This window comes from Spermophilus citellus, assembly GCF_964194105.1.
Source record: "Spermophilus citellus genome assembly, chromosome: 2".
Lineage (NCBI taxonomy): Eukaryota > Metazoa > Chordata > Mammalia > Rodentia > Sciuridae > Spermophilus > Spermophilus citellus.
Genome location: NC_138183.1, coordinates 238,282,531 through 238,309,178, shown reverse-complemented (window position 1 = coordinate 238,309,178; position 26,648 = coordinate 238,282,531). Strand labels below are relative to the sequence as shown.

Here is a 26,648-nt window from a genome sequence, read left to right as displayed (position 1 = left end):
AGGAAGCAAATCGCAGACTCCCATTCAATTCTTTTTATTCCTCTGACCTTGCCTTTGCTGTCAGGGTCACACACACCCCATTGCCACACCCTGGCTTCTCCTTCCGGACAGTTCCACACACGCATGCGCTAGAGAAACTGTCACTCCCCGTGGCGGGCGTGGGTCCCACTACACTACGCGTGCGCCCCCCGCCCCTAAGCCCCGCCCGCCCCCAAGCCCCGCCCGCCCCCAGAGCCCGTTCGCGAGCGCCTGCCGTTTCTCAGGGAGGGGTGGTGGGCGGGGCCTGGGACGGGGCGCGCCGGTGCGTGCGCGCGCGCGCGCGCCGCGGGCGGGCCAGTGGAGCCGGCGGCCCCGGCACGTGATCTGCGACCGGCTCTGTCGCTTGGTGGCTTGGTCTGTCTGTCCGTCCGCGGGTGCCATCATGGCGGACGCGGCCAGTCAGGTTCTCCTGGGCTCCGGTCTCACCATCCTGTCTCAGCCGCTCATGTACGTGAAAGTGCTCATCCAGGTATGAGTCGTCGCCACTCCCTTCCCCTCCAGCGCCCGCCGGGTCGCCCCTGCGCAGGGCGGCTGCGGATCGGCTCCAGCCTTGCCTCGGCCTTCCACCTCCGGGATGCTGCCCCTTCCCTGTTGCCCTCTTCCCTCTCCACCGACCCGCGGAGCCTCTCTCTTGGGCCTCTCCGAGGTCTCGCCTCCCCTCCAGGCGGTGAGGCCCACTCCTCCTCCCACAGCCAACTGCCACCCTGTCCTGCTCAGTGGCACCTCTGAACTTTGTTTTTTACCTTCCCCGAGGTTAATCCTGGCGGGTCGCCACCTAGGGATCCAGACTCTCCCCTTCACCCCTCTGAGATTAGCATTCACCTTACCTGGCTCCCTCCCCCCACCCCGGCAAAAAATTCTCAAATGCAGGACAGGAAGTATTTGTTGAAGACAAATTTGAAGTCATAGGAAACCCGACATTTTATTATTTTTATTCGCTTTTCTTCCTTTTTTCCTTGCTACTGTTACTACTGCTATTCTGTTCAGAGATTTTAACACCAGATACTCAGATAAACACAAGGAGTTCTTTCAGAAGTGATAATGAAGTCAAATTTCGAAAGAATCCATTGAGTGCTGTCCTGCAGCAGCCCATGTGGTTCATGACAATGTAAATCACGTTTGCCAGAGCTGGAAATCAGTTAAAAGAGTTTGGGCGAGTTTAAACATGAGCATTAAACTCCTGATGTCTTCTCTTGCCTGTCCTTAGTTTTTCATCTACCGTAAAATATTTATTAAATGGTATTTTCTACTCACAGGCAAGTAGGCCAGATTTTAGCTGATGATAGATAGTATTTTCAATTGCTTTTCCAAATTTCCTCTTTATGGCCAGGTCATTCTTTTTTCTTTTTAAATTTCATTGAGCATTGACATAATTATCTTGTGCTTGATAATAAGGAGGAAAATAGATTTTAGAATCCCTGTCCTCTGCCTTTCCCTAAAAACTATACAGTTCACCAGGGATATATATTATTCTTGAGATGTTATTAATCCAGATTATTTGTTGCTCAGTTGACTCCTGTAGATTCAGATTCCATATGTAAAAGGATATTGTAAAATAAATTATTTGAACTAGGACAAAGACTGATTGAAATGTACTGCGATGTCTAAAATAGAGAATTGACACCTTTCAGGCTAGATAGCATGAGATGATAGCATTCTCTAGTATACCTAATGTGAACCCACCACTCAGCAGATCTTCAGGAGACGTTTTTTAGTGACATTCAGAAGTCTTACCTCAAAAACTTGAATAGCCTTAATTCTGATTTCATAACATCTATGGGTTGCCAAGTATCTCAGGGGTTTTGGTGAAATTCCCAAATACTGGTTTCAAAAATAGTTACATGGCAGCACTCTCTGGAATTATTTAATTGTAAGGAATCACGGCAACGAAAGCCAAAACTGAGCATTATTCTCTCAAATATCCTCATAGCACTAGAAATTCTACATATATTGTACAAATAAAATGTCAGTCATTAATTGTATAAATGACTTTCCTTAGACTGTTAATGAGTGTGTTCATGTAATATGAACCTAACTTGTAATTTTTTTCCCAAGTCAGTTACTCAGGTATGTCTGCCTTTGTCTTTTGAGTGTTTTGTCTAGTTAGCCAAATGGCAGTTGATGCTGGCTTAGTGGATGGATATTATCTTATTTTGTTCAAATGTTTTAAATGCCCTTGATTTTCTCTAGAAAATATTTTTTGAGCCTCTTCAGTAAAATGTTCCTAACACAAAAGTTTCCTTATTCTATTTTTCAGTTCTCAAAAAACTGATATTATTATATTGGTCTGTAATCCCAGCTACTGGGGAGGCTGAGGCAGAAACATCGAAAATTCAAGGCTAGCCTATGCAATTTAGCAAAATCCTGTCTCAAAATAAAAAGGGCTAGGAAGTGTTTGTCAGTGGTAGAGCTCCCCTAGGTTTAATCCCCAGCACTAAAAAAACAAAAACAACCCTGACATTAATCTATCTTGGCTACGTGGTTTTTACTTTAAAGACTTTTGAACTAAAAAGCAACTTGTAGTTTATTGAACCCAGTCTTAATCAGTTTGACAGAACAAAAAACTGACAGAGATGACAATTCATCACTGCTTTGGAAAACGTAAAGTGTGTTAAAAATTATGACCCTGATTTTGTTCTTTATTCAAGACCTTGCAGCCAAAGCATTCTGGGAATATTGCTTAGTATTAATGTATTTATTCCCTTACTTTTAAAGGTGGGATATGAGCCTCTTGCCCCAACAATAGGACGAAATATTTTTGGGCGGCAAGTATGTCAGCTTCCTGGTCTCTTTTGTTACGGTAAGTAACTTTGATTTATTGGGAAATGGGTGACATTGAGACTGTGGTAGGCAAAAGTTACTAAAAGAAAATACGTGGAAGGCATGTTGTCTTGAAATTTCTATGTAATCATTTCTTTGAACTAGAACTTAAATCTCTTGTGTTCCTAGCTCAGCACATTGCAAGTATCGATGGGAGGCGTGGGTTGTTCACAGGCTTAACTCCAAGACTGTGTTCAGGAGTCCTTGGAACTGTTGTCCATGGTAAAGTTTTACAGGTAAGAGGTAAATCAACTAATGTTCTTATAGGTTCTAGTTGCCTTTTATGCAATTTATTCTACTAATTAAGAGCAATTTCAATGTAACATTTATAACTAGCTATAAGAGTTATATGGACATTGGATTTTAATCACCATGGACATGGCTATATGGACAAGGTATTTTGATTATTATATTGTACATTGGTGTTCTATGCATTTTTCTGTGTATGCATTAATTTTTAAAGTTCTTTAAAAACTTATCAAACTGTACATTAATGCATGGTACCTGTTTTGGGGAAGGGGAAAGGGATGAGTGGTAGAACTTCAGCTATATCTGTGGCACTTTAAGAAGGTAACAGATCTTGAGCAGAGTGTTTAGGGTTCCCCCCAAGGGATCAGCACCCTCATACTAGGTTCCTTGAAAGTCATGGTTCCTTGGTGATGGAAATATAAGTAAGTGTATTTTAAATTTTTTCCATATATTTGAGATGTGTGGTTTTCTTTTTTTTTTTCTTTTTTTTTTTTTGTTTAATTATGCTAGTGCCTCACACATGCTAGGCATGAATTTTACCTCTGGGCTACCCCCAGCCCATTAAATATTTTTAAAAACATCACCTCCCAGGGCTAAGCCCCCTAAATTTTAGGTTCCCACCCTGGCCCATGCTATCATAATCACTCAAGGCTTCTACTATGACTGTGTGGTTAGTGCTAGATCTTAGTTCCCAGTGCCAACAGGCAGAGGTCGGTGACCTGAAAAATGGCAATGGCAAGAAGAGTGGCTTCAGCAGGTCACTGGCCCAGCCTTGAACGTGGTGTTCCTCCTAAGTTCTCACAGTGATGAGGTACTATGGCAGCTGGAGGCCAAGCTAGACCTGTGATCACCTGGCTTGCATGTGACCTAGGTGCTTGCTAACCTGGGCTTCTTGGCCGATAGGCAACCTTTTAGGAGCTCCTCAAGCCTGAGAGGCTGCTGTGAGTGCTGCTCATCAACAATATGGGCACTCTTGGCAGCGTTTCCAAAGGCTCCATGAACCTGGATGACCTAGCTGAAGTGAATATCTACTGGGCTCTGAACCAGCATCCCGAAGGCCTTCCTTGACAGTCCTATCCTCAGCAGGACTGCAGTTAACATCTCATACCTCTGTGCCCTGTAGTCTTTCAAGGGCTGGACGTTGTACTGTGCATGGAAGATTGCCTGTGACATAATGTTCCAGTCTTGCCACCGAGAAACCTAGCTTGAGGAGACTGAGCTATGCCCTAGGTCCCCTGGACACAGATATGCAGTAATTGGCCTGGGAAACCTCCAGAGACCCATACTTAGAAAAAAGACTGCAGGAGTTGAGGACAAAGAGGGAGCTGGTGGAGTGCAGAATGTCTGCCCAGAAATTATGGAGCTTTCTGCAAAAGAAATGTTCAAGTCTGGAGCCCATGTGGACTTCCATGACAAATAAATGTATGTCCTTGGCTTCTTGGACCTTTTGGCCCCCACTTTCAGGCACACCCCAGGAGCCCTGTGACTTTCCACATCCTGCCATAGTGGCCCTGCCTAACACACATAAGGCACTCATGCCCACTGTCTTGGTCTCAGGGTGGATGGTGTCACCAGTTGTTAGGAGTCTGTGTTGTCAGCCTCGGTGATGAGGTGGCTTCTACAGAAGGCTTGGAAGAGAGGTTGGGTCAGGGTGTCTTGGTGTTCTCTCTCACTTCAGGAATAAAATTTTGGGATGGAAAAACAAAAGGAGCTAAAGCATCAAAGAGAGAAGTTTGGGTCTCTGTCCCTGGTCAGTTTGGGGACAGTAGGGAGCAATCTAGTGTCAAAAAAACCCATGTAGGTTTGCACATGGCCTTAAAGGAAGGGAGGACAGTACGAGTTCCAGCCCATGTGTATGCCCCTTCCTTGCTCCTTCTGTTGAAGGTTATATCCTCAACATGGCAAAGGCATATACAAGTAAAATGTGGATTATCCTTCCCCAAAAGGGAAGAAAAGTCAAAAGTTACAAACATCAGTTACATTTGTTTCTTTCTTAGTGATCCTTTTGTTTTCCCAGCTTTTTACTTTTAATAGGAAAGCTTGTATTATCATTTTGATTATTCTGATTTCTCAGTGGCACCTAGTATAGTGTAGCTCAAGCTGAATTAACTTTAAAGGCAGCCTTAGTGTTTAGAAAGTGCTTCTGCAGGCACAATTGTCCTTTGCTATATTTATAAAGGTGTTATGAATGAAAATTCTGTATCAGAACAGTACAAAGGAAGGTTGTACAGCATGAATATGGTTGAGAATATAAACATGGGTTTTTCTAGTTGGTTATTCTGTCTCCTAGCACCAGGGGTAAGTTATCTTCTTTACTGTAATTCTTAAAAAAGTATAGCAGCAGGGCTGAAGCTCAGTGATAAGAGTGCATCCTAACCATGCGGGAAACAATAGGTTCAACCCCCTACACCAAACAAAACAAGTGATAGAGAGAGGGCATGTGCACAAGCAGATATATGCTCACTAAATCTCTATAATATTTTCAAACTATATAGTATATATATCACATTAAAATGTGTTTACTAACTGCTCATTTAAATAGTACTTCATACAATCTTCAGTGTTTTTTTTGTTTTGTTTTTTGTTTTTTGTTTTTGATATGAGGATTGAACCCAGGGTTTCTTAACCACTGAGCCATTATCCCAATCCCCTAAATATTTTATTTAGACAAGGTCTTGTTAAGTTGCTTAGAGTCTCACTAAATTCCTTACAACCTCACTAAATTGCTTAGGCTGACTTTGAACTCACAATCCTCCTGCCTCAGCTTCCTGAGCTGATGGGACTCCGTTCGTGTACCACTGTTCCCGGCTCAGTGTATTTTTTTAAGCCATTAAAGTTGCCTCCAGTTCTATGGTTTTATCATCCGATAAACAAATCATGATTTTATTGGTCAGTTTCATTACTTAGTTGACTCAGATTTTGAATTCTGTGCAGGCTTTGTTGACCTTGAGAGGTTTTTTAGTTTTCCTCACACAGAGGCTCTTTTACCCTTCATTTGTTTTGCTCAATCTAGAAGCATCATTTCAGGTGACCACCAGGCCGAGTGCCAGAGTGTTAATGGGCCGGTGTTTGGGTGGGTGTTTACACTCTATCCTTTCCAACAACACCCTGCTCTGGGCTCAGTGAAAGTGTTCTCACCTTAATGAGATTTACATACGGAAAGGCAGTTGTTATCTAGTCATAGAGGTTTATGTATAGACCTAAACTAAAAGCAAAATTAATGCTTGAGAACAAGTTTCTTTATGTACAGGAAAACTAAGACAAACTTGAGGTAGCCAGATACCCTGAAGATGTTTCACATGTACAGTGCAGTGAAATGTAACAGTACTTACTGGGGAGTGATATTGGCCAAATTGCATTTTTATATTGTGTGCATATACAAATACATAACAGATTCCATCATTATGTAAAACTATAATATATCAATTTTTTAAATGTGGAAAAGAAGAAATATAATAGCACTAGTATCAAAAGCCACTTATGCAGTTTGAAGAAAGACCTATTCAAGATGAAGAAAACTAGTAATCTTTACAAGGAGTGTTCTGTATATCTGAATAAGAATTTTATTTTGTTCATGATAATATAGAAGAGATGAAGTAGACAATTTTATCAATGAGGTAAAAAACAAAATCTGGAAATGAGTGAAAATGTTTAAAGAGATCTGAAACCATTAGAATTAATTCTAGCCACAAACCCAAAATTTTGCCAAAGCACATAATTAACATTTAATATTAACATTTCTTCTCTTGCTTTTGTTTGTTTTGCAGTGCTAGGGGTTGAACCCAGAGCTAGGCAAGTGCTCTACCACTGAGCTATACCCCCAGCTCTTGCCTCTGATTTTTTTTTAATATTTATTTTTTTAGTTTTAGGTAGACACAATATCTTTATTTTATATTTAGGTGGTGCTGAGGATCGAACCCAGTGCCTCGTGCTTGCTAGGTGAGCACTTTACCACTGAGCCATAACTCCAGCCCTTGATTTTTTTTTAAGTAATTCTTTTTACAAAATATCTCTTTTAAAATCTGATATGACTAGAAAATAAAACTTATTGTCATATAATAAGAAACTGAATTGTCTGATTATTTTCTTGCCACTTAGCCCACTTTCTATTTCTGTAATATCCCACAAACAATATTTCCTCATCTGATAATAGTCTGGGCTTTAGTGGTGTTCATATTGTCTTCTCCAGAAGAGGAAAAAAAATCTCACTTGCCTATTTTAGAAAGTCAGATACTAAAGGAAAACTGAGATGATTTCAATTCTCTGTTGTTTTGTGTAGTGAAGAAAAGAGTTTTGTCCTAATGTGGTATTGATTCTGCTTTTTCCATGAGAGGGTTTGGAACCTTGAACTGCGTTTTTTGTTTTGTTTTATGGTTTTTGTTTGTTTGTTTTTGTTTTTGTTTTGTAGTAGTAGTAGAGGGACAGAATGCCTTTATTTTATTTGTTTGATTTTTATGTGGTGCTAAGGATCAAACACAAGTGAAGCAAGTGCTCTGCCACTGAGCTACTGCCCCAGCCTGGGAGCTGTGTTTTTACCAACTTATTTTCTGTTGAACGTGTATGTTTAGTAAATAATGTTCTTTTTGGCTTCTTTTTTTTTGTTTTCTTTGAGACCATGAGGGTGGGTGGGAGGGTTTCCATGTTGCTCAGGTTAGTGTTGATCTCCAGGACTCTTGGAACCCTCCTGTGCTGGGGCTTCAGGTGTGCTCTACCATCCTTGGCTGTGTTTTGTTTAGTTTTCTGGCTGGGGTTGTGGCTCAGAGGTAGAGCGCCTGCTTAGGACAGGTGAGGCCCTGGGTACAATCCTCAGCACCACATAAAAACGAAACAACAAATAAATAAAGGTTAAATTTTTAAAAAATAAATTTTCACAGGAGACTGAAGCAGAAGGATTGTTAGTTCAAGCCAGCCTAGGCAAGACCTTGTCTTAAAATAAAAGGCTGGTGGTGTAGTTCAGTGTAGAGTGCCCCTGGGTTCAGGCCTCAGTATTACAAGAAAAATAGCTTTTTCATGATCATTTGCTTGTTTTTTTAATAGATTAAACTTAGCAATAATATCATCTTGGAGACATTTATTTCTAGTTGATTAATTAGAAGTAGAAATCAATAGATTTGTAGTCTCCCTCCCCCCACACACAAAAAAATCACCTATTTTATGCCAGTAGAATTTTCATTTGTCGTCTCTCACGTGACATGTTAACAGCCTAATTATTCTTTCTTTGCATTTCTTCTGTAGCATTACCAGGAATTCGACAAGGTTGAGGTATGTTGAAGCTGCTTTCTATGTGTGATCCCCTTTCCCTTTCAAGTTATTATTGCCATTTGGGCTTCTTTGGGGGAAAAGCCAAGTAGTTTCATTTTTATCTTGGTTGAAATTCTATTTAAAACCTCCAAGATCTCCAAGATTTTTTGTTTGTTTAATTTGTAGGAGTTAGGACCTACAAATGTACAAAAAGAAGGTTCATCTTCCTTTGACCGAGTTATCAAAGAGGTAAGAGATGAATAATATTTCTTGCTATTTACCTAGCTCAAACTGTAAGTGGTGTGGCATCACATGACCTGTTTCCAAATGGAATTAAACCTTCAATTTAAATTGGGCTTTCCTACATGCATGACATAAATAAGAGAGGAGCAGTGAGTGCTTGCTGCTTAGCGAGTCAAGGGAATTTGTTTTGCCCACTTGTTTTTTGTTGTTGTTATTGTTGTTTGTTTGTTTATTTGTTGGTTGGTACCAGGGATTAAACTCTGGGGTACTCCACCACCGAGCCACATCCCCCGCCCTATTTTGTGTTTTATTTAGAGACAGTGCCTCACAGTTGCTGAGCCTGGCTTTGAACTCTAAATCCTCCGTGTCAGACTCCAAAGCTGCTGGGATTATAGGAGTGCGCCACCACACCCAGCATGTCCACTCATTTCCTATTTAACATTGAAGAGGTTTTTGCTGAAAGGACAGGATAGAAAAGGGGGGGATCATGAACTGAAATTAACTTCCGTGCATGTATGAATTTGTTGGTGTGATTCCAACTACTATGTGTTGGAATTATTTACACCCCCCCTCCCCCCATAAAGCTCTAATTAAAAAAAAAATCAAAGAGTTTTTACTGAAAGTCTTCTAATAGAGTTGAAAACTTACGGTACAGAAGTGTTAAAATTGGGGTCAGACCCTGTATGTATTGGGTTTTATTTATTCAGAGATGCTTCTATGTTATTCTGACTCTGAAGGTGTCCTATCACTCATTTCCCACCTCCATCTTCTGTCATTGAGGTTTCTTTTTTTAATTTGTTCTAATTAGTTATACATGATAGCAGAATGCATTTGGATTCATGTACACAAATGGAACACAATTTTTCATTTCTCTGGTTACACCCAATGTAGCATCATACCATAGGTGCATTCATACATGTACCTAGGGTAATGATGTTCATCTCGTTCCACCATGCCCCCTCGCCCCCTCTGCTTCCCTCCCTCCCCTCTGCCCAATCAAAGTTCCTCCAGTCTCCCCCCTCCCCATCCCCCATTGAGGTTTCTTTCATGCCTGGCTTTCAGAATCACTTTTTTTTTTTTTTTTTTTTTTTTTGGTACCAGGGATTGAACTCAGGGGCACTTGACCACTGAGCCCTATTTTGTAGTGCTTAGTGCCTCACTTTTGCTATGACTGGCTTTGAACTCATGATCTTCCTGCCTCCTGAGCCGCTGAGATTATAGGCGTGCGCCACCACGCCCGGCTCAGAACCACTTTTAATTCTTAGACATCATATTGTCTTGTCTTCTATGATGTAACAACTTTTCAATAATTACTACCTTCTAAAATATTTATTCTAAAACAGCCATTTCTAAAGGTCTAGGTATCAGATAAATCAGATGTCTTCTGAAACTTTTTGAGAGATCAGTTTGTTTAAAAGTAGGGATATAGTGGGTTGGGGGGTCTAGCTCAGTGATAAAATAATTGCATGTGCGAGTATTGGGTTCATCTGTAATCCCACCAGCTCAGGAGGCAGGAGGATCACAAGTGCAAAGCCAGCCTCAGCAATTGAGCAAGGCCCTAAGCAACTTAGTGAGACCCTGTCTCAAAAAGTAAAATAAATTTTAAAATGCTGGGAATATGGCGAAGAAAAAGAAAAAGGGCTGAGGATATAACTCAGTGGTAAACTACCCCTGGGTTCAATCCCTAGTAACCAAAAATAAATAAATAAATAAAATGTAGGGATATAGTAATGTACACTTTTTATTTGCTTAATTTTAGTTAGCCATCCTGTCCCATAGGATCTTCTCAGAACTACCTTTAGTATAGAGGTGAAGAATGTCAACTCCATAACTGAAGGGAATGATTAAATGCAAAAATGAGTGACAGAGTTTTTTCTGGCAATAGTGAAATCTTGCCTTCTACTAAGGATGTCATATCTCATTGTCCTCTTCTGTGCTTCTTTATTTCCTCCTTTTTGCCTCCTAGCCCCTCAACAAGATGTTTTTTTTTTTTTTTTGTTTTTTTTTTGTTTTTTTTTTTTACTGAAAGTCTTCTAATAGTGTTGAAAACTTATAGTGCAGAAGTGCTAAAATAAGAAACAGGCCCTGTGCATGTTATTTACCCACCCCCCGAAAAAATGACAAATTTGCTTTATGACACCAGGCCCTACCTCCATGTGTTGTAATTTAACTTTCCTTATCATCTCCTTACAGAGTCCTAAACTAAAAAGATAAATTGGGATAATCCCAGCAGCTCTCAGATTGCACAGTTACAGGGTTATGATTAAAAATCAAAGCTCTTCTATTCTCATTGAGATGTTGGTGCAGATTTCATAGAGCAGTCTGACATTTGTCTAGCATAGATAGTCTCCCTGAAATCACTCACAATGAGAGACCAATTCAGTCTAAATACAGGCCTCATAGAATATTTTAGCTGGTGGCCCTTTCTGTTTCTTTTTCTATGAGTGAAATTTTTTTTTTAGTATTCAGTTTGAGAAATCTGGTTTGCAGCAAGATTTTAAGAAGTAACTATAACATTGAAATCCATCAGTGAGAGATGTGATGAAATGAGTATTATCCATTATCCAAAGGGGCTGTGGTCCCCCTTTTTAAAATCCTGTATTGTAATATTTACCCACATTCCTTCTCACAAGAATTCAAGTATTGTTTATTTAGATTTCAGAAGTTGTGTGTTGATTGTTTCTAGACAACTCGAGAGATGATCGCTCGTTCTGCTGCTACCCTCATCACACATCCCTTCCACGGTATGTTTGCAGTTGATAACTGAAATCTGATTTCTGATCTTTCTTTTACAACTTGATCTCTCCTGACCACTGAAATAGGTTGACATAGGAGTTGACCAAAGTGCTTTACATGCATGTATTTTGTTTGTTTGTTTTAGCTTTTCTCTGATTTTTCCAGAGAGCAAAGTATCTTTAGGTGGAAAACCTTTTTTTTTTTTTTCAGGGCTATCAAAATCTATCTCAACATAGTTTTAAGAATCTTTTCTCTGTGTTCTACAGTGATCACTCTGAGATCTATGGTACAGTTCATTGGCAGAGAATCCAAGTACTGGTAAGTATTTTGTTTAGCTTTGCTACTTTACATTTTTATGATTCCTTAGCATTTGTAGAACAAATTCATATGTGAATGCATCATTTAATATGTACAAAAAGCAATAAAATAAGACAAAATAGGCCCAGGCAGGCAGGGCTAAAAGTCTCCTGAGGACGGAAGAGTAAATTGCAGAGCCACTGAAACCCAATTCACCCTGAACTCTGTATCCTACACCCTTCATAGTTGATATCTACACTTTATTCTTCAAATTTAACTATCTTTGCAGAGTGAGAAAGTGCTAGGGAAGGTTGTAAATTTGACTTTGTCACAAGTAATCATTGAAATTGCTTTTTTATAGCTCCAACATGATCTTAACATACTTTATCTTTCCTTGTTCTGTACCTAGTGGACTTTGTGACTCCATAGTAACCATCTATCGGGAAGAGGGCATTCTAGGATTTTTTGCGTGAGTAAATGCTATTTGTCTACATGTGATTTTTGTGTGTTAGAAAAGCTTTTTTTGAGAATGAAGACAGTGAGTCTTTTTTAATCCCTATGGAAAAGGTACTTCCTGGATTATGTTAATCTCCATTTAGCCTTCTCTGAATTTTTTTTTTTTTTTTTTTTTTTTTTTTTAGTACTGGGGATTGAACCCTGGGGTGCTCTACCACTGAGCTACATCCCAGCCCTTTTTATTTTGAGATAGCATCTCAGCAAGTTGCTGGGCAGGCCTCAAGCTTGTGATCCTCCTCCCTCAGCCTCCTGAGTTGCTGGGATTACAGGCATGTGCCACCACACCGAGCAGGAAAATTAATTTTTGAAAAACAGAAAGATTGTTTTACCATGTATTTTCCCTGTCCTAAGAGTAAGTTTTTGCAAAGCTTGAATTTACTTTGGAAGAATTTAGACTACTACATGTATTCTTCTATTAAGAAAAACTTTGTGTTAATAACTAAATGATCCTTTTGAATTTTCAGAGAGTTTCCACTACTTGATTGATTGATTGATTGATTGGGATTGAATCCAGGGCTTTGCATATTCTAAGCATGCACTCTACTACTGAGCCACTGAGCTCTACTCCCAGTCCCAATTTGTTCATTTGTTTGTTTGTTAATTATCATCAATACTCTAGAAAATAGGCAGACAGCCATCATTAGCCATATTTTCAAAATTGAAAAAGCACTCCTGCTAAAGAGCATTCATTTGCTGCCTATGACCTGCTAATGAAGGATGAAGCTGGCATTTGAACCCTAGTCTTCAGTCTGCAGAATAATTTTCTTCCCACCGATCCATGCCACCTCACTTAGGTCACCCAGACCCTGGAAACTTTTTTTTTTTTTAAGTTGTAAATGGACACAATACCTTTATTATTTTATTTGTTTATTTTCATGTGGTGCCGGGGATCGAACCCAGTGCCTCATGCATGCTAGGCAAGTGCTCTACCACTGAGCCACAACCCTAGCCCCTGGAAATAAGTTTTTTTATGTCTCTCATCTGTATATATTTGGACATTCTCTCACTTGGCAATTTTTCTCCTTTCTTTCCCTCCAAATTAAATATCACATTGTTTAGTAAAACCTAATTTAAGTCTTTTCTTCAAAGTAGCTCACAAATATTTGGCTTCCCTGCTTACAGTTATTAATAGTAAAGTGAGCCATTGGCCATAGTTGAGAGGGGCAAGGCTGACCTGCATTTTAAAAATGGGATCAAAAGTCATTGGAGGTTAGCCTACGTGCAAGAGTGTCAGATAGACTGAACTAGCTGTGAGGTCTAGATTCTGGAATTGATGTCTTCAATCCCCTAGAATGTTTTAAGAAGTGTTTGAGTGGATTTTCTTTTCACTGATCACATTTTTTGGTTCTTATTTTTATTGTTTCTTCATGTAGGGGTCTAATTCCTCGCCTCCTAGGTGACATCATTTCTTTGTGGCTCTGTAACTCACTGGCCTACCTCGTCAATACCTATGCACTGGATAGCGGGGTAGGTTGTAACCTTGGTGACTTGTGCTGGTGTGGGCTTTTTACATTTACCTGATAGCTCCTTTAGCTTTAAAGCAAGATAGGAGTTTGTTAATATGACAAACTAAACATTATTTTTTTTTTTTTTTTTTATTGATTATTTATCGCATTACATAGTTCATGATATATCATCTTTCATACATTAGACTCAAATTGTGCTTTGAACTCCCATTTTCACCCCAAATACAGATTGCAGAATCACATCTGTTACATATTCGCATTTTTACATAATGCCATATTAGTGACTGTTGTATTCTGCTACCTTTCCTAACCCCTACTATCCCCCCTCCCCTCCCCTCCCCTCCCATCTTCCCTCTCTACCTCCCCTGCTGTTGTTCAATTCTCTCCCTTTTTTTTTTTTTTTTTTTTTTCCCTCCCCCTTGCCCCTCATAACCTCTTATAATTTTATGTATCCTTGAAGGTCTCCTACCATTTCCATATGCTTTCCCTTCTCTCTCCGTTTCTCTCCCCCGATTCGTCTTTGTTTACTGTAGTCTTTTCCTCATGCTCTTTCTTCATGACAAACTAAACATTATATAGAAAAAAAATGATCAGGTGAGTTTTCCAAGGCTAACAGAGATGCACCTTAAAAAGTCTCTGAGGAATCCAGTCCTGTCATTATTTCATGTTGTTTATAAAGAGATCACTTTTTTGCAGAGGGTTAGTAGTGGGGATTGAACCAGGGCCTTGTACATGCTAGCCAAGCATTTTCCCTCTGAGTTATATACCAAGCCCATTTTATTTTGTGTCTTAAGACAGGATCTTACTAAGTTACCCAGGCAGCCTTAAACTTGAAATCTTCCTGCCTCAGCCTCCCTAGTAGTTGAGATTACAGGCATGTACTACTGTGCCCAGCTAAGATCACCTCTTCATTGATACCTAATTTTTTTTTTTTTTTTTTTGGTACCAGGGATTGAACACAGAGGCCCTTCTCTTAACCACTTAGTCACATCCCCAGCCTTTTTTTTTTTTTTTTTTTAATTTAGACATAAGGCCTTAAAAATTGCTAAGGCTGGCTTTGAACTTGAGATCCCCCTGCCTCAGTTTCGTGAGCCATTTGGATTATAGGCATGTGTCACCTTGCCCAGCAATATCTAATTTTATTTTATTTATTTTGGTAGTAGGGATTGAATCCAGGGGCACTTAACCACTGAGCTACATCCCCAGCCCCAGCCCTTTTTTATATTGTATTTAGAGACAGGATCTCACTGAGTTGCTTAGGGCCTCACTGAGTTGCTGAGACAGTCTTTGAACTCACTATCCTCCTGCCTCAGCCTCCAGAGCTGCTGGGATTATAGGCTTGCACCATTGCACCCAGCATTGTAGGGTTCTTGACTATAGGGATGGAGCTTTTCCAAGGTGCCTGGTCCAAATCTGTATATAGAGGTAGTGAATTGTCTCTTGGCTATATAAACAAAGTTTTTCAGGAACTGTATTACTGGGACATGGAAAGATAGTTTACTGATCTCGTTTTCCTTTGTTTTTGGAATATTAAGGCTATTACATTTGTTCTTAAACCATCCTAATGTAATAGGCCTTTGTCAGTCTTGAATCAGATTGATCATTCTGACTGCTGTTTTTTAATATTTGTACTCAATATTTTGTATTTTTATTCTCAAAATGAATTTTCATGTTGTCAAAGAAACTGATAATTTAGATATAAAATATATTGTTATGTTGGGGACAGTTAACTTAATATCAGCTTAATATTCTGGTTCATTCTAATAGAGGCTCTTTTCTTGTTCTAGGTTTCCACCATGAATGAAATGAAAAGTTATTCCCAAGCTGTCACAGGAGTGAGTTTTGTTTAATCCTATTAACCTTCTAAGAATAGTTTTGTTTTTCTTTTAAATTTGGCCTGTTTGATCACTGCTTTAAAGCCACGAGATGTCTCACTTGGGAAATCTCCCTCAGACTTGATAATGTTTGTCAAATGTAAGAAATGATGCAGTTGCTGCCTCATAGCAACAGTAATAACAGCCCACATAGTTTGGTGCTATTCAGCTTTCAAAGGGTAAATACTGTGTCCTGTTCATCTAACACTAGAGAACTTTACCCTCTTTAATCACTGTGGGGTCTTGGAATATTGACCTTTATGTATGTATGTATGATGATGTCTCCCTGTGTTACCAGGCTGGTCTCAAACTCCTGGGCTCTAAGTGATCCTCAGCCTCCTGGAATAGCTGGGATGATAGGCACACACCACACCCAGCTAATAGCAGGCCTTTACTTTGCATAGTCTTTGGAAAGAGCTCTTATTTTCCTCAAGGGTGATTGAAATGCTTCCTTTGTACTGTATATAGATGTAGAATTATATTTATTTTTTTCTCTTAAATAATGTAGTTCATTTTTATTTGAATGAGAACTTAGTCTCAGGATAAGCAGATTTTGTGACCTTTGTTAAAATAATGGTTGTAATGATATATTAGGAGGAAGAAGCATCTCCAGGCGAAAAATTGTGTAACTTGGTCTCTTTGGGGATACTGAGAAACTGAAGTAGTTGATTATTATAGTACTAGGCCTTTAAAAGGAAAGAAGAGAATGAAGAGCAGAAATGGCCTAATAATTTAGCTATCTTTTTGCCATTTTGCAGTTTTTTGCCAGTATGTTGACGTATCCCTTTGTGCTTGTATCTAACCTTATGGCCGTCAACAACTGTGGGTAAGTACTTTGCATTCCTTTTGTTGTTGTTTGTTTGTTCCATTTCTGGGGATAAAACCTAGGACATTACGCATACTAGTGCTCCACCACTGAGCTATATACCCCAACTCCTATACTTTACATTTCTTTCTTTCTTTTTTTTTTTTTTTTTAAGAGAATTTTTTAATACCTTTATTTTGTGTGTGTATGTATGTATGTATGTATGTATGTATTTATTTTAGTTTTCCGTGGACACACATCTTTATTTTATTTTTATGTGGTGCTGAGGATCGAACCTAGTGCCTCACCCAGTTGCTGCTGAGCCACAACTCCTGCCCCTATACTTTACATTTCTTATCTGATAATTGGCTGCCTGTATGCCTGACAGGGCAGTACTAGTGGGAATTTGGGAAGTAAATATGTACTTAATGCTAGTATTAGATTCGTAATTTTTTCTCTATATGCCCTCATGCAGCAGTATTAATTTATATTTGTAAGCAACTACCTCATATCCTTTTTTTGGAATACAGAAAGGCATAAATAGTATTTCTTAAACATTTATTTATTTTTCCATTACTGGCAGTGGAACCCAAGGGAACTCTACCATTGAGCTATATCTCCAGTTCTTTTTATTTTTTTCTTTGAGACAGGATATCACTAAGTTGTTCAGGTTGGTCTTGAACATGTGATCCTCCTGCCTCAGGCTCCCAAAATAGCTGGGATTACAGGCCTGTACCACAATACCCTGTGTATTTATAAATTTTTAAAAATTGATATGCATTTACAAACTATATAGGTCCTATCCTCAAAAGGTCAAGTATTAGATTATTCTACTTACAGCAGGGAGTGGTGGTGCATGCCTGTAATCCCAGCAGCTCAGAAGGCTGAGGCAGGGGGATTCCAAGTTCAGAGCCAGCCTCAGGGACTGAGTGAGGCCCTCAGCAATTTATTGAGATCCTGTCTCAAAATAAAACATAAAAAGGGACCCAGGATTGTAGTTCAGTGGTAGAGCACTTGTGAGCATGTGCAAGGCATTGGGTTCGATTCTCAGCACCACATATTAAATAAATAAAGATCCATCAACAACTAAAAAAGTATTTTAAAAAAGAAGCATAAAGGGCTGGGGATGTGGCTCAAGCGGTAGCGCGCTCGCCTGGCATACGTGCGACCCGGGTTCGATCCTCAGCACCACATACCAACAAAGATGTTGTGTCCGCCAAGAACTAAAAATAAAATATTTAAAAAAAAAAAAAAAGAAGCATAAAAAGGGCTGGAGATGTGGCTCAGTGGTTAAGAGCCCCAGGGTTCAATCATCAGTACCAAAAAGAAAGTTATTGTACTTTCTTTGTTTTGTTTTGTTTTGTTTTGTTTTGTTTTTTTTTTTTTTTTTTTTGGTTCCAGAGATTGAATCCAGGGGTGCTTAGCCACTGAGCCACATCCCCAACCCTTTTTGTGTTTTATTTTGAGATGTTAAGTTGCTGAGGCTGGCTTTGAACTTGTGATCACCCTGCCTCATCCTGAGCAGCTGGGATTATAGGCATGAACCACCTCGCCTGGCTTGATTTCCAACTTCTAGATACCAAGTGATTGTACCAAGTTGGGCAGAAGTTTTGCCTTTTGTTTTGATTCAAAACCATTACATTATGGTAGCTGACATAATATGTCATTAGCTGTGTAGAGTTTTGAACAGACTATCATGTTACCTTCTGTTTTCTGATTTTTGGAGCAACTGCTTCATTTTTGCCCAGAGCATACTTGAAAAATGAGTTTAATGTATTATTTCTTATAATTTTTTCAAGAAGTGGATTATGGATTATATTTGAGTAGGAGCACATAGTCATCAGTATTTATATCCATTGTCATATTTAGGTTCTTTGTGAAAATCAGTTTTTAAATCCCTTCCCTGTTCTTTACCATGCAGTTTCTGTGTTCTAGAGTTCAATCAAACTCTATTGTGAAACTCAAATGTAGAAAATTAGGTTGAAGTTTGGCCTACTATTTGTTGATATGGAGTCTAATTCTGGGGTTGATTTTTCTCCTCCTCTAGTATAGTATTTTCATACAACAAAAACTACCTGGGAGAGAATCTTCTACATAGAAAGAAATTTTATAAAAGATTTGTCAGACTCTTGAGGATGTTTTGTAAAATTAGTGTGAATACCTAATCTTTTTTTTTTTTTTCTGTTTCAGGCTTGCTGGTGGATGCCCTCCTTATTCCCCAATATATAGTTCTTGGATAGATTGCTGGTGCACGCTACAGAAAGAGGTACTTCTTTCCCACTCTCTTGTTTTGTTTTCTTAACATCGCTGGAATTCTAGGTTAATTCTTGTAAGCTTACTCTGTAACTACTAATTAGCATACCCTTTACAGTGTTCTATGTACCCACTCTAGCGTAATTATAAAATATAATGCTTAGAAATCATCAGCAGAGGAAAGGAAGAAGTAAGAATCCCTAGATGTGAACTGGAAGCCATTTATTTGAGTGATAACATTCAAGTTACAAATAGGATCCAGATAGATAATTATCCTAATTATTCAAATGATTGCCTCCATTTCAGACAGTTTCAAACTTGCCTTTTTTGGTGTTGGGGATTGAACTCAGGGTCATTTGCATGCTAAGCACATGTTCTGCCACTGAGCTATACTCCAGCTCCTCAAATTCACATTTTTTTTCACTCCTCAGAATCTCCTTATATATTTAAGTCTTTTCCCACAGTTGGGATGAGGAGACTAAAAAACAAGAAATTACTGTTTATGAAAAAAATTTTGTAACAAATGTTAAAAATGGGCTGGTTACTGTTTTTAACATTTGTTAAAATCTTAGTGAATGATTTTGTCCAGACTCCAGTTTATGATTTCACTTACTGGGAGGCGTGTCATTTGCAACCAAATATTTTTCATCAATCTAAATCAAACTCTGTCAGAAACTAAAATATTATATAGCTGAGGAGTAAATTCAGCATGGAACACTTAAAATGGCCATCAGTTTAAAGCTGTTTTTGAGTGGGAGGCACTTTTTAAAGGATTGTAGAAGAAAGTGTATAAAGACACTCTTTGTTGCATTATTTTATGACTCTAGTGATACTTATGACAAAGGCCTTTGTTCACAGCTGAGCACTGATGAAAAGGCCTAAGGGTTGCTGTGGTTGGTTTTGCTCAGCGTGCATACGCTGTATGCCACACTAGAACCCTCGAGTTATTTTCATACAGACCAATCGTGAATTTTCTTTATTGGATAGTCTCCTAGTGGGTCCCCATTTCAAAATATGGCCTTTCTTTCCCCACTTTTAACTAACTTCCTACTATAGAAAGAAGGTTGAAAATGGACTAGGGTGTCAAGACACACACCTAGGGAACAGTTATCCTACAGATGCTTAACAACAGATCATCTGGATTGGGCATTCACTATATATCAGACATTAGACTTGGAATTTCCACGGAATTCTCAAAATAACCAGACCATTATGTTCATTATGATTCCTTTTCACATGAAGTTTTTTTTTTCTTTTAATTAGAAATTTGAGCCATGCACAGTGGTACATGTCTGCAATCCCAGCAGCTTGGGAGGCTGAGGCAGGAGGATCACAAACTCAAAGCCTGCCTCAGCAAAATCGAGGTGCTAAGCAACTGCGCGAGACCCTGTCTCTAAATAAAATACAAGGGCCAAGGATGTGGCTCAGTGGTCAAGTGCCCCTGAGTTCAATTTTTAGTACCATTCCACCCCCAAATTTAGAACCTTGACCATTTCATTAAAAAGATAAATGGTAGGGTGCTTGCCCAGCATGTGTGAGGCCTTAGGTTCAATCCTTAGCACTGAAAAAGAAAAAGAAAAGTACTTAACTGAGTGTTTAACATTGTTCTAAGTGCTCTTCATGATTGAATAATTTAATAACAGCTATTAATAACTATTTTAATAATCCAAATCATAACTGAACATTCTCTGTAAGTAAGAAATTTTTGCCTTATCGATGAGGAGAAGTTGAATGAAGTCAGTTCTACTGTAGCTCAGGCTGTCAGAGAAGAGAATTCCTTTGTCAATCTAGGGTTGTAGCTCAGTGGTAGAATACTTGTGGAGCCTGAACAGGCTCTCAGTTTGATATCTAGCACCACTGGGGTAATGGGGGAGCCGTTTGGTAGTGATGATCCCAGTTTTGTCCTGGTCATTTTAGTTGTGTCTTCTAGAAACATGTCCAATTGGATCTCTGCTGATTTCGTTTGACTTATTCCATCTTCATTCTATATTTGTGTTTTGTTTTTTTTTCCCCAGGGAAATATGAGCCGAGGAAATAGCTTGTTTTTCCGGAAGGTCCCTTTTGGGAAGACTTATTGTTGTGACCTGAGAATGTTAATTTGAAGATGTGGGGCAGGGACAGTGACATTTCTATAGTCCCAGACGCACAGAATTATGGGAGAGAATGTTGATTTCTATACAGTGTGGCGCGCTTTTTTAATAATCATTTAATCTTGGGAAAATGGAGGTGACTGGTGTCTGCCTTTTTTGTTCTTTTTCCTAGCACATCATTTACCACTGATATTCCCCCATTAGTTATTCTGAAATGGGACATTTATTGCTCCAGATTCTTGTTTTATGTAAACTAAAGGAAAAAAAAACTTATATTTTCCTAAAGGTACCAGCAGGTTGTTGTTGATTTGAGTCTCAATTTAAGGCTTTGTGAAATGAAGAGTAGAATCCCAAGAAGAAATGCTTCTATAAAATTTAAGGAATTAAAAAGGCATATTATATAGGAGGTTATGAATTACTTTTTCTGGCATAGACCATAATAAGTCAACAACTATTAGAGTTGGCCTCCCATTATATGCTTCTAAGCATTTAATTAAAACCTTGTCTTTTATACTTCAAAGAAAGGACAGACAGTATGTTGCTAAATTACCATAGAAAAATCTCTACATCCATCCATGTCTGTTGTAGAGGAAAAAAAAAAATGTCACCAACATCAAAGAGAAAGAATGATTGTAAAGAATAAGATTTGGAAAGAAAGTATGATGACATTTTTTCCCCCACCTAAAGAAGTTTTTGTTTTTACCTAAAATATGAAAAGCAAATAGTGTGGCAGTAGCCTCCTTCTCTAAGAGCTAGGTATTGGCCAGTCCCTAAATTCCATCACTATATGGTTCTCATTATATTCGATCTTTTGTTCCTAAGTTTTTTGTTTTGTTTCCTTTTTGTTATTTTTGCAAAAGGTGAGTAATTTGTTTTAATTCCTGATGACACCCTCAGAAAGCGTATTTGTATCTGGGAATATGGACGTAAGTCCACAGGGTTCTTAGGATATTTATCACCTCGCATGTCATACCCTCAGGCATGTTAATAAACGTTTGGAAGAAAAATCACTTTCAAAGGAAATAAAATTCAACTCAAGCATAAAGCTCCTATTTATTCAGGGCTATAATGTGCCCTAAAATGAGAAAGCCTATGGTTTCACTTATTTAATCTACTGGGACTTTGCCAAATGAGTAAGCACTTAATTTGCTGCTTCTAGATTTGTCTATCAAAGTAGCAGCACCCATAATATTAGGTAACTGGGGCACATAGGGGTCTTCTCCCTCCTGCAGGGTTTAGGCTACAACCTGAAGCTCATGAGACTAGCTTAACTCGAAATGTCTTTGATGTCAAATATTCTGTCTTAAAAAAGTAATGTAAGTTTTATATTTTTTTCGATATTATCAGAATTTGTTTTAATATAAAAATGTTTTACATTACCTACTTTTTTCTCCCCCCTCCCCCCTCAAAAAAATCTTCAAGTAAAGCTGATCTAGGAAAACTTTGCCATGTTTATCCTGTGGCTTCTGTGTACATATACGCCTCCCTCTGAGAAGCATGTCTGACTGTAATAACCCACCACCAGCAGAGGGCACCAAGGCTTTGGTTTTGTCTATGTGAATTGAATGATAGGGCCAGCTGAATTCACCAATGTCTGGAAATGCTCAGTCAAAATATTTGAGTCATTTCATTTTTGCTGCATCCAAGTTATAGATTCATTAGGGGCCGATAGCTATGGTCCTCCATAAAATAATTTTAACGTAACTGAAGTTTATTCATAGGTTAGTAAATGCAACTAGATATTCTTCATACACTCATGCAAGCCAGGTGTGGTAGCACATGCCTATAATCCCAGTGACTAGAGGCCAAGGCAGGAGGATTGCAAGTTCAGGGTCAACCTCAGCAACTTCAAAATAAAAAAAAAGGGCTGGGGATGTAGCTCAGTGATTAAGCAGCCCTGGTTCAGTCCCCAAACACACACGCATGCAGAGGACTGGGGATACAGCTCAGTAGTTGGGCACTTGCCTAGTTTTTAAGAGAGAATCTTACATCCTGATTTTTGTCTTGGAGGGAAAGTTGCAAGTAAGAGGTTCTTTTGCTCCTAACCAAACATAACTGTTTTTCAGGTATCTCAAATGGGGATTACTTTTCCAAAGCAAGTGAGAAAGTTTTTCTCCCAACCAACTTGTCCATATGAGAGCTTCCTCATCGCTTGCTGCCTAGAGAAATGTCTTGGGGAGGTCCTAGCAGTGTATGTGAGTTAAGTCTCCACAATGTTCTCAACTGCCATTATCCCATGGCCAAGAGACAAAGTCTTGAAGAGCCTATTATGCCATGTCTCAAAAGAGAACTTCTCTGCTGTCAGGGCCCCAGATCTCTTGTTTAGAAATAGTTGAGCACATTTTTAATTGAAAATGATATTGTTCCAGAACCAACTTGTTGCAGCTGGAAAGAATTTCTTCACTTAGATTCTGATCAGTATCACATACCAAAATGTGAGTAAAGGGCTACTTTAAAGAGCACCAAGGCAAGGAGGAGGACAGGGACCTGGGGCTGCTCTTGAAGACTCCCAGCTTCCTGAGAAGGGGTAAATCTTGACATTTATCTTTCCCTTCTCCAAGTCCAAGATGATACATGGGTGACAGGAAATTTTGTAGTACCAACTTCTGCCTCATGAAGGTAGCAAAAAAAAAAATGGACTTATCGCTGGTAATTCCATATTACCATGGAAAATCTATTAGATATTACTTTTCTTTCCAGAATGTCATGAAAAGTCAGAGGTTAGATTAAAGACAAGAACTGTTCTATCCAGTCAGGGCCCTGCCCAGCTGGCATCAGAAAGAGTGGTAAGAATGTCCTTTGGCTGAAAACAAAAGAGGAGGGTGAAAAAGGAAACAGAAGCACGCCTCGCTTCATACTGCTCGCCTCCACTGGAATTCAGTGTCTCATGCTTTTCCTTCCCCCAGGATTCCACATTGAGAGTTTAAAAATGCATCTGTCAGTTATTAAGTAAGTAGTTTGGGCAAAGTCCCAGTACTAGGGGCAATGGAGGACACAGAGGCCTGTGATAAATATCCCTGTCCTCCGTGGCCCTTATTATCCACTGAGAAACAGATTTAAAAACTGAGTGTTGGAGCCAGGCTCAGTGGCAGACACCTGTAATTCCAGAGACTCAGAAGGCTGAGGCACAAGTTCAAGGCCAGCCTAGGCAACTGAACATAAAAAAAAAAAAGAAAGGACTACAGATGTTGCTCAGTGGATTTAGCCCCTGGCTTTAGTACCCAAAACAGAAACCAGAGTATTGGAGAAGTTGCATGTAATCAAATGCAAAACAGTCACTGAAAAAGGATGCTCACTGAAGCTCTGAGAAACTTGCTGTGATCACTTCCTGCTTGTAGGAAGCAGCATATGCCAGGACATATTGAAACTAAGCACCGTGGGGTCAAGAGGTAAATATCCTGTTTTGTTGGGGAATCACTGAAGACATCATGAAAGAGTGGTATTTAGTGTTTTGGTTTTTTTTTTTTTTTTTTTTTTCTTTTTGTGTGTGTGTGTGCTGGTGATTGAACCCAAGGCCTTGTGCACGGAGGCAAGCACTCTACCAACTGAGCTATATTCCCCACCCCTTGAGTTAGTCTTCTAAGTTCTAAGGATAGTGAGGACCTTGGGAGGCAGGATGGTAGAATGGGAATAATTCTATCCCTGTTACTTATTAGCTGTGGGACCCTGGGCAGGATACTTAATTTTCAGTTTTCTTGTTTTGTTTAATTGAGTTTTCAGTGCTGGGAATGAAACCCATAGCTATATAAAGCCTTATACTCTTTCTTTTTTTTTTTTTTTTTTTTTTTTTGAGACAGGGTATCATTAAGTTGCTGAGGGCCTAAGTTGAAGCTGGCTTTCTGGCTTTGAACTTGGCGAACCTTTTATCTCGAGACTCCTGAGCCACTGGGATTACAGACATGTACCACTGTGTGTGGCCCCTTACTCATCATGCTCTTATCTCTAAAATGAGAAATGATACATGTGGAAGTATTAAGTTGAGTACAGTTTTCTGGCATGGTAATTATTTAGTATGTGGCAGCTATTATTGTTAGTCTTGAGAGAATATTTTACAGATTAGCAATAACATGGGCAAAATCGAAGAGTTAGTAAAGGCATCTCTCCCAAACCTTTCTCCCAGACACCAATCCTGTATCTCAAATTAGAAACCCTGGAGATCAGGCTGGGAATATAGCTCAGTTGGTAGAGTGCTTGCCTTACATGCACAAGGCCCTGGATTCAGTCCCCAGCACCACCAAAATAAAAATAAATAAATAAAAATTTTAAAAAGCCTCTTTCTCTCCCCCTGCTTCTAAAAACTCACTGCTAGATTCTCAGAAATGTCTCTTGAATTTGTCACCTCCCTTGCATCCCCACCACCTTGGTGCATCATCTCTGCTCAGCTGTGGCAACAGCCTTCTATCTGGTCTTCCTGCCACCAGGGCAGGACAGTCAGTTGGCAGTAGATAAAGCCAGAGCTCTATAGGAGACCAAGGTATGGATGATGTCTTCAACTTTCCTCTGCCTATGCTGGCAAGTGACAAAGGACAAAAACCTTTTCTGACCCAAGTTTCTTAAGATTTCTTGCCTTAACATCCTAATCCTTTCACCCCGAGCCCAAGCCACATAGTCCCAATTCTGCAACCTCCTCCTCTGCTCTGCACATTTGTGCTTCTGTGGCAGCTGCGATCTGTGTTATCTTCCACTGAAGTCTTGTGCTGGAGGAGTCAAGCTGAGAGACAGGGATATTTATAAATGGAAAGTGGGTGTAAAGTTCTGCAGTTACAAATGTTTTAAATAAGGCTAATTTCACCTCTTCCCCCATTTGAGCTTTGAAATTCCTGTCCACCCCCTCATATCCCATCTTTCCCCAAAGCCTGTAAGTTCCTGTCCTGTCCTTGGTCAGAGCCACAATCCTGAATACCATGGGGGCTAAAAGATGTAACACGAAATGAAGTGGGAAATACATAAATTCAGCATCCAGAGACAATGATACAGAGTAAATGCTATTGAGATACTACCTGAGAATAAAATACTTGCTAATGGCCCTCTGTATGCCTTTCCTGTATTTCCCTTAGCTCCAACCCATAAAACAGCCATATAAACAAAATATCACCCCCATTTTAGTGGGAGGGAAATGAAGCTCAGAAGGGTTGACTCGTTTGCCCAAGATGTAAATGGCAAAGCCAGAACTCAGACATGGTCTCCAAATTTGTAAAATTTCTAACATGCCATGCACATGCATTGAGTTTTAGGATTTTTTCTATATAATTAGGGGAATTGATTTTAATGAAGAGTTAATATGAAACCATGAGAGAGAACACATGATTTTATTGTAACAGTGAAATGGTCAGCATTGTATGGTACTGTTGCATACTCAGAAGCCCAATCAAACTGGCTTAATTATTTAACAAAAGGAATTTGCTGGCTCAAATAACCAGTGGTCAGTGGTTAATCCAGTGGTTCAAACAAGGGCATCCCTTGGGTCTTCCCATCTCTATTTGGGGTTTCCCCATCCAGACAGGCATTTTCCACGTGGCAAGAAGATGTCAACTGGCAACTGCACTAATGGCTTCTTAGAGCTTGTAATTCCAGAGAAAGAACAAATATCTCCTTGAAATGCTCCAGGAAAATTCCTTAGGAGGACTCTGGCTTGAAACCCACACCCATCTGTAAACCATTTGGTGTGCCTGGGAGATGAACTAATCTAGTACCCTGCTGGCCAGGCCTGAGTCACAGATCCATTCTGAAGGGGCTAAGCAGCCCCTCTAGAACAATACATATTGAGCTGGACTGTTTTCTAATAGGGAGGGCATGGCTCCTCGAAGAAAAATTCCCTGGACAGTGTCGTTTTACCCTGTCCAAAAAAACACAACTTGATTAGAGGGGAAAGAAAACAGTTTACCAAGAATATGTAGGGAACACATGAGAATCCATGAACTAAACTGGGCACGAGAGTTGATATACTTGGAACCTTCTATACACAAGATACTCGGTCACCCCATGAGGCAGGTAATAGCCCTTTTTTCCAAATGAGGAA

At 39.4% G+C, this 26,648-nt stretch overlaps 1 protein-coding gene across 1 annotated transcript; it reads left to right on the top strand.

The window, feature by feature from the left end:
- Positions 1–281: 281 nt before the first annotated feature.
- MTCH2 (mitochondrial carrier 2) lies at positions 282–22,075 on the top strand. Its single transcript, XM_081272129.1, has 13 exons — positions 282–508; positions 2,755–2,839; positions 2,989–3,095; positions 8,344–8,370; positions 8,536–8,598; positions 11,279–11,336; positions 11,595–11,646; positions 12,035–12,094; positions 13,515–13,608; positions 15,395–15,442; positions 16,240–16,307; positions 18,477–18,552; positions 20,555–22,075. Exons 1-13 carry the CDS (start codon positions 422–424, stop codon positions 20,639–20,641), a joined length of 912 nt encoding a protein of 303 aa, XP_081128255.1. The 5' UTR covers positions 282–421; the 3' UTR covers positions 20,642–22,075.
- Positions 22,076–26,648: the final 4,573 nt, after the last annotated feature.